The 14,542-nt window shown below is 36.8% G+C and overlaps 1 protein-coding gene and 1 long non-coding RNA gene across 2 annotated transcripts; one reads left to right on the top strand and one right to left on the bottom strand.

The window, feature by feature from the left end:
• Nucleotides 1-10,745, bottom strand: LOC589723 (3-beta-hydroxysteroid-Delta(8),Delta(7)-isomerase). Its single transcript, XM_789358.5, is given in 6 exon segments — nt 1-2,405; nt 3,174-3,316; nt 4,662-4,698; nt 5,357-5,485; nt 5,488-5,659; nt 10,622-10,745. Coding segments are annotated over 5 exon segments (711 nt in total). The 5' UTR covers nt 5,654-5,659; nt 10,622-10,745; the 3' UTR covers nt 1-2,169.
• Nucleotides 10,746-12,324: 1,579 nt separating this feature from the next.
• On the top strand, nt 12,325-13,856 carry LOC115919442. The gene is made up of 2 exons (XR_004061857.1): nt 12,325-12,370; nt 13,477-13,856. It is a non-coding gene; the product is annotated as an uncharacterized LOC115919442 (long non-coding RNA).
• The last annotated feature ends 686 nt before the right edge of the window (nt 13,857-14,542 follow it).

The following is a 14,542-nucleotide window of genomic DNA, read 5'->3' as shown; positions in this document are numbered from 1 at the left end:
TTATTTTTTATAAGATTACAAATTTAATCTCCACAGCTAAACAAACTCAATTAACACCTGATGCAGCATTTCTCACAAATTACATACATGATTTGTTTTGACAAGATTATAGATGCAATCCAATCTTAAAGAGGTTCAATCATGAACCAGTATCTGTTTTAATCCTGCTACTACATATCGAATACTGTACCAGTTTGAAGGTTTTCTTATTTTTTTTCAAATAAACACTTGTTGAAATTGAAGAGATTGCATGTATGTCTAAGTAAAGTATTCTGTTGTGTATTCCTCAGTAAAAATAGAAAGTGCATAATTCCACAAATAACACAAGATCAAACTGAAATGTGATAGGAAGGAAGCAAACCACATATCCTTCTCTTGCTCACGTAAAGCTTGTTCTTCTTTTATATAGAGGTGAAATAAAAATATTCCTATGTGACAAAACCGGCATATAATTTGATTGACCTACAGCCCCAGATTTCATGTTATACAAAACAACAAGAACAAAAATCTATGTACAATTCACACATATGAAGTGTATACATGGGAGTATTAGAAATGCTGTTATTGAAATTGAATGACCTTTTCTCATATTCATGTGAAAGATCATCTTACCAAAAAGGGCCAGCCTGAAAACGGCCTCAAGTATATATATTATATACAGGAACACAAACGGTCCTCTGTCAAGCAACTCATACAGAGCTGACATCTGCACACTCAGAAAGGACAATTGCTTGAAATTGTCGTTTACTGGCATCACATCTAAACTACAAAATGCAGATTGCACAAGACCACTCACAAAGAACATTGAAAGTACAATACATAAAACATGTACATGGACAATTTTCACAGTTCGCTGAGTTTGCCTTTCGAAAGATGTGTTGAAACTACCCAGGAATAAACAGAAGGATATGAGGAGCTATTTAGCTCTAGGAAAGTCACAAGACAACTCAAGTCCAATATTATATTGGATCTCTGGGAATATTTTTGTTTTGTTTTACAAGATACTGTAGTGTCACATATTCTTTAAAAATTCCTAAATATCTATGAACGAAACAGTAATTGCATATTTGTGGAAAAATGGAAAGAAACACAACTCTTATTTGAATAAATACAACAAATTGCTTTGGAGTCTGCCCCTAAAATATGCACACTGAGACTGGCAACAATTTGAGTAAGAGTAAGAATCGCTGTAATCCCCAGAATTTCGTTCAGAGACAAAATGAGTATAGAACACGATGGAAAGTCAAATTAGAATGGTTGTATGGATGTAGCAGATACAAGTCTTGTCATTTTAAAACATATTTTACTTCACATGTGTGAAATCCTCTTTTAAAATAAATTGCATCTGCCCACAGAACATGTATTTGCATATTAGGGAACCTTCATTTGTTGCTTTAAACTGGCTCCATAAAAGTAGAAAACAACAATTCTACAGACAGGAATTCCGACTAATTCCAAATAATGTGTATGGATTTTTGTATTGACAAGTGTCATATAATTCCTGAGAAAATACACCCTGAAATGGTATTTTTACACTTTAAAAACATCATTCTGTGGTGTTTTGGCATGCATGTGCAGGATCATTTTATTAGTATACACACCAGTAACTATGCATAAATAAACATTCATGTCTTGCATTCAGAGCAAGCATGCACTGTGTTTATACACTATATCCTCAGTATTTTCCTCCCCCATTACTTTCAATAAAAAATAAAAGTTTGCACAGCAAATATCTACCAATTGCAGAAAAATAAGGACTTTTAATTAAACTTAGGTTTTATTACTACAGTTTCTTATCTTAAAATGCTGAATAATTCTCTCAATCTAATTTCCTTTATTACCTGATGATTTTATCAATATCTACATTTAAACACTAATTAATATGCAAATTTAGGCATATCCAGCACATTTGGTCACTTAAAATCAATGGAAAAAATCCATATTTCAATTAATTACCATTATCATTTGTCTTGTTCTATTTCACTCCTATTTCAAATCTAAAATCTTAACAGTAATTTCAATAATGGTGCTTCCACAGGTGCTCCAGCAACCATTGCTCCAGGCTTCAAGATACAGGGGTACATCCTAATGGATGCTAGGACAACGGCACCATATCGCCTAGAAACCTAGTATTTGGAGCGTTCAAAATTCACCTTATCATTATTATCATTAATACTTCTTCTTTTTATTGCCAGGTGCTTTCTTGGCCGATGCCGGTTGAGAGGATTGGTCCAAACAGGTTTGAGCAGCAGACAAATGACGGAAGCTATGAATCATGTTCAGGATTGGTACAATGACCCAAGGAGCATTCATGCCAATGAAGTAGAACCAGAAGTAGAGAGGGTCACCATACTTGCAATGGGCAAGTCCATCACGGAACTCGGTCATGAAGAAAATGATAGTACCTGTAATGAACACATTTTGTGAAGAGAAATAATAGGTATATAAGATAAAGTAACTGATTATTGCCTTCTAGGGCATGCACATATATATAAAGGTTCCCAGTACTAACAAAAAATGAGAGTAAGCAGGCAATCTTTATACTATTTGGGGAAAACCCACTAGCATCCATAAAGACAAGTTTCTGAGAGCTACCAGGGGTAATTAAAAAATAAAAAATAAACTACCGGTAGATTGATGTACGACTGCGCGCAAATGATGCCTCCGCCATTGAGCGGTTTTACAAACCAAAACAGAAGCAATTTTTAAAATTTAAGTTTGATTGTAATCCATTAACAGGTTCTCAGAATATCGTGATTACAAGCCATTTTTCATATACATGTATGACCATTTGATCTTTGACCTCATGACCCTAAAATCTAATCAGTTCATTGGCTCTGCAAGATACATACATGTCCTGAGTTCGATAGTAATCCATCCGTAGGTTCTATTGACAATGCGTTCACAAGCTAATTTTGCATACATAATGAGCCCCCATGACCTTTGACCTCATGACCCCAAAATCTAATCAGTTCATTGGCTCTGCAAGATACATACATGTCCCGAGTTTGAAGGTAATCCATCAATTAGTTCTTGAGATAATGCGATCACGAGAAGGGGACAGACAGAGCTAGGACGGACAACCCGAAAACATAATACCTACGGCTACTTTGTCGTGGAGGCATAAAAACAAACATTAACTTGTGCATTGGAACATTGAAGGTATTTCATACCATAGAGCTGGCCAGTGGAAACCAAGAGCTGAAGGATATATCTGCTTGGAGATCGTTTAAGGTAGGTGAGAATGATGAGGAAACAGGCAGGTCCCTCCAGCCAGGCTGTCACAGATTCTACACATACAGTGCAGTTATCACCACTGAAAACAGAATACAAGATACATTTAATGCGAAATAGGTTAAGAGTCAGCATTCCAGATTAATGTTCACTATCTTTGGAAGTTTGGATGCTACAGATTTTATTTGTACAAATCTTACAGGGAAATCCAACCCAAATAGACAACTACTCTAACGAAAGCAGACAAATCAGAGAAGAAAACTGATAAAAGTTTCAATTAAATCTGACTAATTATAAGAAAGTTACGAATTTTTTAAAGTTGTAATCACTTTACCTATGATCACTTCAAATTAGCTGAAGCGGTAATGTCAATGTGATATATTGCCGGACTACTTTCCAATCTGTTCCAACATATTAAATAACTAACATTTAAATTTGTCAAAAAATTGTGGCTCAAGAGGGTCTATTCTTTTTAGAGGACCTATAATAATATGCTATCTATAATAAATTTTGAGTAGTGCCCCAAGGGAGAAGGAACTTACAGTATGAGAAAAACTGAAATTAGTGAAATTTTTGTACACAGCAAATGTGAGAGTTATCCACGTCCTACGTCACAATCCACTGACCAAACTACCAATTTGAGATCCGCATAGACTTAGTGATCTCATATTTCAAGCATTCATAACTTCCATACTACTGGTTAAGATTCATTTCAAACTTTTGCCAATCTGTTTCTCTCATTTTCTGCTTTCATACAAATCAACTTATTACAAGGGTTGGATTGCCCTTTTAAGCTTTTTATGTTTAAGCTATTATATATTGTCTGTTTGGAGCCAGAAGGGCATTAACTTGTATACTTTAACACAGAGTTAATGCTCTGACCAGACCATCTACTTCTGGTGAAGGGAAAGCATTTCCAAAGATATTGCTTTAAATAATCCTGTATGTAAATCAATTATTTGGATTGTCAAAATATAACAAACAATTACAGCCATCTTAATATAAAACTCATTTAGAAGTCAGATCAGGAGTACTGGCTTAAATATTATTATCTTTCTTAGCTCGTTACTCGGACACATCATTTCTTACCAAATGATACTAAGATAAACTTTCGTGAATTGATCCGAAAATACACTGGAAAAAATGAACATTGTTTGGCAGATATTCACTTATTTAGTCTTATTTAGACTTATTAGTCTTGACCATTCAATGTACATGCAGTTTAATTCTATACAAAATAATATATCACCATCAGAAATGAAGACAAACATTTTACTTAATTTACACCTCACCCCTCATGAAGGTACAAAAGGCAAATTCACTTGTCAGTGCATCTTTCTGTGCAGCTGGACGATTCATGCCTTGATCATAAAAGGGAAGATTAGCGAAATTTTGGCAACCTACAACTTCTATAATTAAATACTTACATTACATAACGGCTGTCTCCTTTCCCATATTCCTTCCCTGAAGAATAAGAGAAAATAATAGAAAAAGAGGGAATAATAGAAAAAGGGGGAATAATGAAATGGGGGAATAATGAAATCAGGCAATGTAAGAGGGAATAGAACTACTTGAAAATGATTGTTCACATGAAAACTCATTTTGTTTATTTCTATTTCCAACAAAATAAATAAAGTACATGGGATTGCATTGTACACAGTAAAACAATGAAACTAAACAATATATTTGTAATTGGTCCACAGTGTACAACAGGCATATAAAACAGGTTGGTCATGGAGGGGGCGGCTGAAAAGGAGGGGACTGCTAAAAAGCTGGGCTTGTAGATTGCAGCCCCCTATAGTTGCAAAAATAGTATATCAATAATAAGGGAATGCACAGATACATAAACCAAATAGACATAATATAGTACATGTACCATATATATAATCTGCTGCAATCACAAATAGTATATCCGTAAAGCGCTTAGTATAGAGACTTCCGAGATGTATTACCTAAGCGCTATATAAAAGCTGAATATTATTATTATTATATAAATGTATGACTCTAGAAAGTGGTACTTTAAATATTGGTGCATTGGTAAATTTAAATCTTGATGGTATCACATAAAAATAACTGATTGAAAAGTGAAAAAATTCCATGGAATATGAAGACCTCAACTTACAGATCTGACCCAAGAAATCCGTCTTGCTGGGGATGGTCTCATAGAAAACACTGAAATAGCCTTCCAGGACACAATGTATCATACCGCACAGACCAAACCAAGCCAGCATAGCCCGCTGGCCCAAGGGATGGGACGTCCATGGAAGTCCTTAGCAGTCAGAAGCCATACTGCGATGAAGATGACAGCGAAACCCGGTAATGCAATGCTCAGAATGCCAACATTGGTCATGGAGTTGGGAATGTAATCCTTGACGACCAGGTTTGATGGGTTGAACGGGTGGTTGCTGTTAGTGGCCATCTTTATCTGGAGAGAGAAAAATGGAAAAAGAAATACATATCAAACATTCTTAACCAGTAAAGAATTATGCAGTTCATTTTGGATGATGACATCACTGAGTCTACTATGAAAGAGATGTGATGGATTGGATACTGATATGAAGGCTTAAATAGCGAAGAAATAGAGAAAACATTCAGAGAGCAAGTCCATTCACCCATCAGATAATAGTTGGAGAGAATTTTTTCAGTCTTGGTTTTCTCGAGGAGTTATATTCATAAAGAACAGAAGTTCAATACCGGTATGTATTTCATCACATTTGAAGTTCTGAGATTGCTTTGAAATGTCAAAATATGACCTTCTACAGTACACAAAATGGTTTAATATTTGGTATACTAATTATGGATTATGCTTAGAATGATGAGACTACATATAATAAGTAGATGATTATTATAATATTCAAAGGAAACCTAACTCCAAGAAATAACCTGGGAGATTTATTGTATTCTTGACCAATAATCTAGTAGAACCCCCAACAAAATGTATAAAGCAAGAATAATGTAGTTTCTGAGCACAATATGGGCAATTTGGGCATCTCAATTTTCTTGATAACCCTGACGTACTATGCAAAGTTGTATATCAACTGAATGTCTTCAAATTCAGATGCTTCCTTCCCAGGTGTGTGTGATGAAGATGCATTTCATTCATCTGCTACAGTGTATTAACTACAATCGTCAAGAGCGCAAAATTGCATAAATAAGTTGGTGCTCTTTTGGGGTTGTCACTGTGGCATGCGTCTGTAATCCAGCTAATTCAGGCGAGGACGCAGGTTCGAAACTGAGTCATGTCTTTCGGATGGTCACGTTTAAAGGTCAGTCCCCAGACGTAAATAATCATATCTGATTGATACACGTCTGTAAAAACCCAACACACACACACACACACACAGGGTGAAGGGTTCACATTTGTCAACTGCTACATTTTAGTATTTTTAAATACCGTAAATGATTTAAAATTATTCCCCTGTTATATATTTTTCACCAAATATAATTTTTACCTTCTCAGCTATGATTTTCCCTCATTGAATAGAAAAGATTACCGGTAGGTTATTGAATTAAAAACTCTTTATAACTAAAGCTTGGTGTATGATACAATTACAAGTACAAGTTCGCCAAGTACATCGCATTATCAAGAAAATGGCAGCACCCATGTCATGCCAAAAGGCATTACATCATGCCAAGAATATCTTCATTTATATATCTCTTATACACTTTTGTGTATAAGAGTACCCACCAGTACACTTATTCTTTGGGGTAAGGTTTCCTTTTAGTGCAATCTAGGAGCACACGTGTACCTTCAAACATCTGATACTGTACACCAATGAAGCATTCTACACATATATAGGAAGGCTTATCACTGACTTGCGTATACTTCTAAGGACATTCTATTCATAGATTTTTATCTGATGGTATATACTGTATCCTTGTAATACAGTGTCTCTCATCTGTCCTCTATCTTTGTCTTGTAAAATAGTACACCATTCATAATGATATATAATTAAATCTTACAGTACAGTGGGTGTCTTAAATTTGCCTTATCTTTAAAAGGTTTAGAGGTCTTTTACCCTGCAAATATTCAAGGATTTTATCACACTGTGCAAACAGCGTACCTTAGCCATTAGGTAATGTGTAAATAAAGGCAAATTCATTAGAACCCTACCATGTGACCCTAACAAATAATGTTATACAATATCATAAAATGCAAAACTAGCCATGTCCACACAAAATTCGAAAACATCAATCAAATTATCTTAAAGCCCCACTGTACTACTTATAGCTACATGTACTTGCACTCTCTATATAGCCTTTTTCTTATGTTAATTGAGAGCTGATGTGATGAGATAACCACCTATCAGTGACTTGCAGGGAGGTCTAATCCCCCTGGCCATACTAGTGCAGACAGGCTTTAATGTTGCAAAAGCATAACCATAAAGCTTATGGAAAGTGGAAGTTGAGAGGGGAAAGGGATATTGGAGGTGTTGCTATCGTATGCCATTATAAATGAACAAGTCTGAGATCATGTAAAAACACTCATTACAGTCAAACCTGCTTTAGGGACCACCTGTCTACAAAGACTACATTTTTTGTTTCCCTAGAAAATGGTTCCTCATTGACACATGTACTAGGTATCACAGCTAAAGTTTGAAAGTATCTACATTTCATTTCCCCTGCCAATTTCATTTTAGAGCACATGGAAAGAGAAGTTTTGATACCTCATTTGTCAAATTTGAATAAGTACTTTTGAAAATACGGCCACTCACATAAGAGACGAAACGGTCAAATTTTGCGTAATTAGGCTATAACTGACAATTAGCCATTTTCAAGGTGACATAATTTTGTAATTAATTGATGAATCACCTTTCTTTTCAAGAAATCTGTTCTCTGTATGGATTTCTACATGCCTATTTTTTTCCAGGTTCTTTAGACAAAGATTTTTTTTTGTGGAATTTTTCAAATATTAAATGAAGCCCATTTTGATGCGTGTGACAAATGGCTATTTTTGCACGGCCGCCGAGCTATCACCGAGTGTGTGTGTGTGTGTCGTTGGGTTTTCATACAGACGTGCATCAATCAGATATGATTACTGAAAAGACACTGCCTGAATTTAATTGGAATTTAATAATTATTATCCAAAGATCAGAAAAGCCGTCATTACAGTTATTTGATGTAGATTGAAACACACAAAATATTTTTTTTCTGACAAAATTTGATTAAATTTTCACCCTATAAATTGACAAAGATTACACAAGTTTGTTCTTGAATTTCTTAAAAAGTCACTTTGAAATTCAAAGTTCACTCGCATGACGTGTGAGAAAAATTGCGAGTGTATTATTGGTCTTGTGATCGCTTTAAAATCTGTTTAGGTTACGATAGCATAATAATTCCGTCGAAATATATATGTATTTACTAATTTGTTCGCCAAATGCTGCAAATCCTGCCTCAGTTTCGATATTTGAAGCCTCAGATTCATGCTCCGTTTCGGATCTTGATGGGACGGCAAGCGGCAAGTGCGGTGATGCGACACGTGGCTGCCACGTGACCCGTCGGGTCCCCGTGCGAAGCTGGGGGCTTGCTCGCTGTAGTCACTCTCGCTCAGTGCGTATTATACACAGAGTACAGCTGTACTAATCGGATTCGCGCTCTAGCGCCATCTAGCGGTCATTCTTAATATTTACATGATCGTATTCTCCAGTAAATTCTCTTTCTTCTCGTATCAAAATTGAATTAAAAGTATGTTTTTCTGATATAGAAAAATTGTTTCAAACTTTTCACTCTGATTTTTCACGATCTTTTTGAAACATACCCCCATCAGTTTTTATATGAAAATAAAGCTTAAGATGTGCTCTTTCCAACCAGTGGATTTTTAAAACTCAAAGACGAATGGCGTTCAAGCGAATTGAGCTAAAACTAGGGATACAAATCCTCCGTCAAAAAAAAATGGCGACAAACGAAGTGAGACCGTACGAATTAGAGGGTAAATCTCAAGCAACTGTGTCGTAAGTAATTAATGGATTTTGATGAATATGACATGACATGAAAGACGGAATCCTGAGCTTTCGAGAGACATATAATTTTATATTTATTTTGTCCATGATATGAAAATCTTCCTTCACAAAGAGAGAATTTGCGTGGTTGAGCTCTGTGTGTCCCCACTCAACGCAGCTCTTCTGTGATACCTACATGTACTAAAGGAACCTCCACATAAAGACCACTTGTTGGTCTCCCTTGGGTAGTCGATCTTTACAATCAGTACGAGAATACACCTGACGGTGGCCTGTACTTATAGCGAAGAAGAAGGTTTCACTGTACCTAGAATCAGCATGTGTCACAGTTACTGCGCATGAAGGAAGATGTAATCCATTCACGGTAACAGTTACAAATACGGCTGCAAGAATTTCAACACCGAGCTCCATTTCAACAAAGAAAATCCGGAAAAAAGACCCTTAAACGCATCATACAGTCAATCTGGTAAGTGTTGTTGTTTTAGTTTATAGGCATTTGTCATTCACAAGTAAATATTTACGCCTCTTCTCTTAGGATTTTTATTCCTTTAAAATTTGATTTACTTTTTTTGATATATAGATTTGGATAAATTGGATTTTTAAAAGTTAAATTTTCGTTTAATATTGAAGAATTCAGTGGCTGGCGAGAATAAATGCTTCGGATATGAATCCGCTAAAATGACATTTTAGTCCAAAGTTTGCACAACAGACCATATGGTTGCCTTGTCTCTTAAGAGAGGAGCCGACCCTACCCAAATACGAGGCTAACGGACGAATATATGGTTAATTTCGTCAAGACTAGTCAGCATCTTAGCTATACATAAAAATGTGCGTTAATTCATCTCGCCGAGTTCAAACTTCTGCATTGATATTATTAGTACACGAGGATCGAGCGAGAATACGGATACAGCTGACCTGACACAGCAATGCGTTTCTTTCGTGCTCCCTCGACGAGACGACTCCACCCAACCCTCCCCCTCGTTCTTTAGGTTCATTTTCTTCTTTTTTTCCTTTTCTCACTTTCTTTCGGTTATAGATCTAATTTCTTTTCATTCTTTTCCTTTCCTTTCTCTTCATCTTTTTTCTCTTTCCTTTTTTGTTTCTTTCCCTCTTTTTCCCATTCCCCTTTGGCATTTTCTCATTTCCCCGACTGCTGCGCAATTTTACCGACAGTATCCTGATAGGTGGGTGTGTCGCAACACCCCCCCCCCCCCCCCCCCCCCCCTCTAGCGACGCCCCCTGATATGGCATAGGATAAATGATCCAAGTCCAACATAAAAATGAAGGCATGGGACGAGCATCGCACTTTATTCACACATGGACATCTCATACATTTGATCAGAAACAGTTACAATACTCTCGCCTCTTGACAGTATATGTAAATTGCATGCAACATATAAATGGAAAGTACATTTTATTGTAATCCTTACTGGCTAATCTAAAATTCCAGGAGACAACCGGTAACAGATCCAGCACCCAGTACAGTCGACAATCTCAGCCAGTGCCCAGCTAGTCAATCAATCATGCAAATAAATGAATACGTTGTTAACGTACGCGAGCAGCTTGTGCGACCAGCTTGTCCAATGAGCGCGCTCACACGCTTCATTCACGGCAGGTCTATGATTCGACTCCGCCTACTTTCAAATTTCCTCCTCATACATCAAGCTCCAACTTGCCGTTTATAGGGTCTAGTAATTCCCATACCGTATACATATACACCCAATCCGTCTGTTTACAGTCATTTTGATCTGATTGTAATATGGCCTCATCTCCAAATTTGTACCCACCCATTTGGTCTATTGTTCATTTTGTCGAATTAAAAAAAAAACCCAACCAGAAAAAAGCCAAATAGGTCTAGACTACGCTGACTGTAGTTTGAACGATTTCGACAGTCTAAGAAAATGCCAACATTTACCAACAATTTGTTAGTCACGTTCCTACCCCCCCCCCCCCATTTTGTCAAATTTAAAAATAAAATCCAACCAGAAATAAAATCCAACCAGAAAGAAAGTCAAATATAGTTTGAGCGATTTTTCGACAGCTAGTCTAAAGAAATTTCCAACATTCGTCAACAATTTGGGGAATGTCACGTTCCTAGCTATACCCCCCCCCCCCTTCCAATCCCATTCCCCAGATTGTCATGAGCATTTTTTTTTACAGTAATTTTGATTTATTTTTATGTAATTTTATGTGGTTATGTAGAGATTAAAAAAAATACATTCTAGATGTATATAATAAAACCGAACATAGATCTAGTACAAGATCTTATCTACACTTAAACATGATCTGCAGTAAACGTACAAATACATTGCTCGGAATATAAATTTAGTATGCATTTATGCTTTCTTAGCAGTAAAATCGGGGGTAAAATAAACCACCCCCCCCCCCCCCCCCCCCCCCCCCCCCATCCGATTGTAGAGGTCAGTACACAGTCAGACCGCAGCGTGCGCGATAATGAGGCTGTGCGGCAATTTTTATTCAGATTCCCGTTCGGTGAAAAGCTCGCTTACAACGCTCTCGTAAAACACGAGACCAGCCACGGGATTTTGGTAGCATCATTTTCTCGCCCTCGTATAGCCTTTTGACAAGGCCTCGTGACTCTAAGCGGCTGAGATGAGTCTAGATACCCGGAGTGAACGCGCGACCGAGTGACGGAACGTCACGAGGCCTTTTGGAAAGTGGGTTTCACTGCTGCGCATGAATTATTCATAGATACATATTAACATGCCAATACGCCTACTTTGGATTTATTGACCAATCAGAACGGCGATCTCCCAGTTGGCTTCGTTCGTGATTCGTTCCATGTAGAGGTCAGTGGTCTTAGCACGTACGTAATAGTTCATAGCATGTAGGTCCATGTTCGCACTACGTAGAGTTTACTGTGTGTGTGTGTGTGTGTGTGTGTGATGGATACTACTATGCTGAAGTCGTGCGAGGATACGTTCGCTGATTGAACGCTCCATTTTCTGGAGCGAATTCTAGTCGGAAACAAGGGTTAACATAAGAAATCCAAATCAGATTGATAAAGGCCACTAGGATGGGCTCCTCGCTCTCGCGTTCACTTGGGTTTTCGCGATTAGTCTCGTTTTAGTCGCTCGGCGTCTATCAGACAAGTGGCCTTGTTTAAAGGCTAGCCCTCGTATGGCTTACAGTGCAATTCATCATGGCGGAATCGTGGGGTAAGTCAATCTCTGAAATTTTCGCTGTTCTTTGACACCAAATTTGCCCAAATTAGTTACATTTTGGGCTTACTTTTATCGCAAACAAAAAGAGCGTTTTTTAGTCCTCGGAAATTAACTACTCATTACATAGTGTCGTATTTTGCTTGTTCCTGACTGGTATTGATAATATTATTTCGAATTTTTGCATCCTACGTCGTCTTTGATAACCAGTCCATCATTTGATGTTGAAAACACGTAGATGCAAGTAATGTTTGAATAAGAAATATGCCCAAATTATTGGACTATATTTTGGAAATCTACCGGAAGTAGACGGAAAATGATTAGAAACCGCGGGGAATTGCTATGGCTACGGCCTTTTAGTCAGGAATGGCGGGGTTTCTTGTGTGTCGCTGCACGCTGTGCCATTGTGTGGCGCATACAGCAGGAATTTATGTAGTCCCATGTGTATATATTTTTGTCAGCTTTTTAGTTTTTGTTGTCGCAAATCGACAGCAATGTAAATAAATCGACTTCTCATTAGTCATTGCTATTCATTATAAATCTAGATCAAATGATATGTTTCAAATGTATATTTACAAGGGTTTAAACATGTTTAGACAAGTAATGAAGGGTTTGATAACTGATCGAATTGTACTGGAATCCTGAGCTGAGCAAGTGAGCTGAGTTGAGCTGAGCTGGATATTAGTTATTAGAATGACAAATTACTTACAGGATAATTAATTATATTAATTTGGAATTCTCAAACTTTGGTTCTGCCTTCTGCTTAACTCAAACCTTACAGCCAGCCACAGAAATGAGCAGCATTTCCTTTTGCGAGTTGTAGACCTATATATTAATATTATGATTATGAACAGAGCAGAATTAAAACAAAAAGCCAAAGGTAAATACTTACATTTTAGAACTTGTGCACATCTTGAAAAATGAAGGGAAAACTTCATGAATCTGACACCTGTAATTTGTTTTCATTTAAAAATTAAATTTGAAAGCAAGCCAGTTTTGTCTACCATAAATGGCTAGCTACTTTGATAAGATCTTTTTAAATCCCCATACATTGAACTAAGACATTTTATTCTTCTTATCATTTGTTGTTGTTTTTCTGACAGACGCACTCAACCATCGAAGCTTGCGGGACATTGACAGACATCACACATCAGTCTCCATTGCATTCCTGGATCAACATTTACTGGACTCCATGCCTTTGTTCGTTTTAATGGTTATTTATTTGAAGACTCAACCGCAGTTTTGCTTCACGTTGGAACAAACAATCTTGAACGGGGAGTTTGGGAGAAGGACGAGAAGGATTTTGTTCAGCTTATTCCTTTCAATAAAATAAAAATCTCTGATACTTCCAAAGTTCCAAGGTGGGATTCCGGAGCTTCACACGAACAATGCATTCATTATATTAATAGAAAACTGACTGAACTGTCACCTTTATACAATTTAACAATATTTAACTCTAATAATACTTTTATTCTCAGCGACACATTTAATGTGTTGATGGTCTCAACATAAATGTCAAAGTCAGTTTATAAATAAAATATAAATATTAGAAAATGCAAATTTTATTCCTAGTCCTATCGCATTTATTATTTGTAGTAGTGTTAAATAATACATTTTTTTGTCCATTTACTAGGCTATTCAGAAGAAACCAGACCTGGTTTTCTCTTGGGTTAGTTGGCATGAATTTTGATTTAGAAATGTGAATTACACAGACCTGTTAAATAATAGCCCCCCCCCCCCCCCCCCCACAAAAGAAAAACAATCTTTTTAAAAGATATATTTTGCAGATTTGTATTTCATCCAGAAATAGTACCTACACAGGGTAAACATAATATAAATAGTCAAGCATTGACATATTTTGATATGTTGGTGATGATGATTGTGATGGTGGTGATTATGATGATGGCAGTGGTGATGATGTCGGTGGTGATGGCGATCATGATGGATATGGCGATGATGATAATGATGACGGTGATTATGATGGCTATGGTGATGATGATAATGATGACAGTGATCATGATGACGATGATTATCTTGATGGCAATGCTGATGGTGGTGATGATGAGGGTGATTATGATGGCAATGCTGGTCGTTAACGTGATGGTGATGATGGCAATTAATGGCGATGTCGGTGGTGCATGGTGATGATCATGATGACGGTGATTATGA

The sequence above is a fragment of the Strongylocentrotus purpuratus genome, unplaced genomic scaffold, assembly GCF_000002235.5.
Source record: "Strongylocentrotus purpuratus isolate Spur 01 unplaced genomic scaffold, Spur_5.0 spur5_scaffold_6, whole genome shotgun sequence".
NCBI lineage: Eukaryota > Metazoa > Echinodermata > Echinoidea > Camarodonta > Strongylocentrotidae > Strongylocentrotus > Strongylocentrotus purpuratus.
This window is presented reverse-complemented; position numbering and strand designations above follow the sequence as displayed.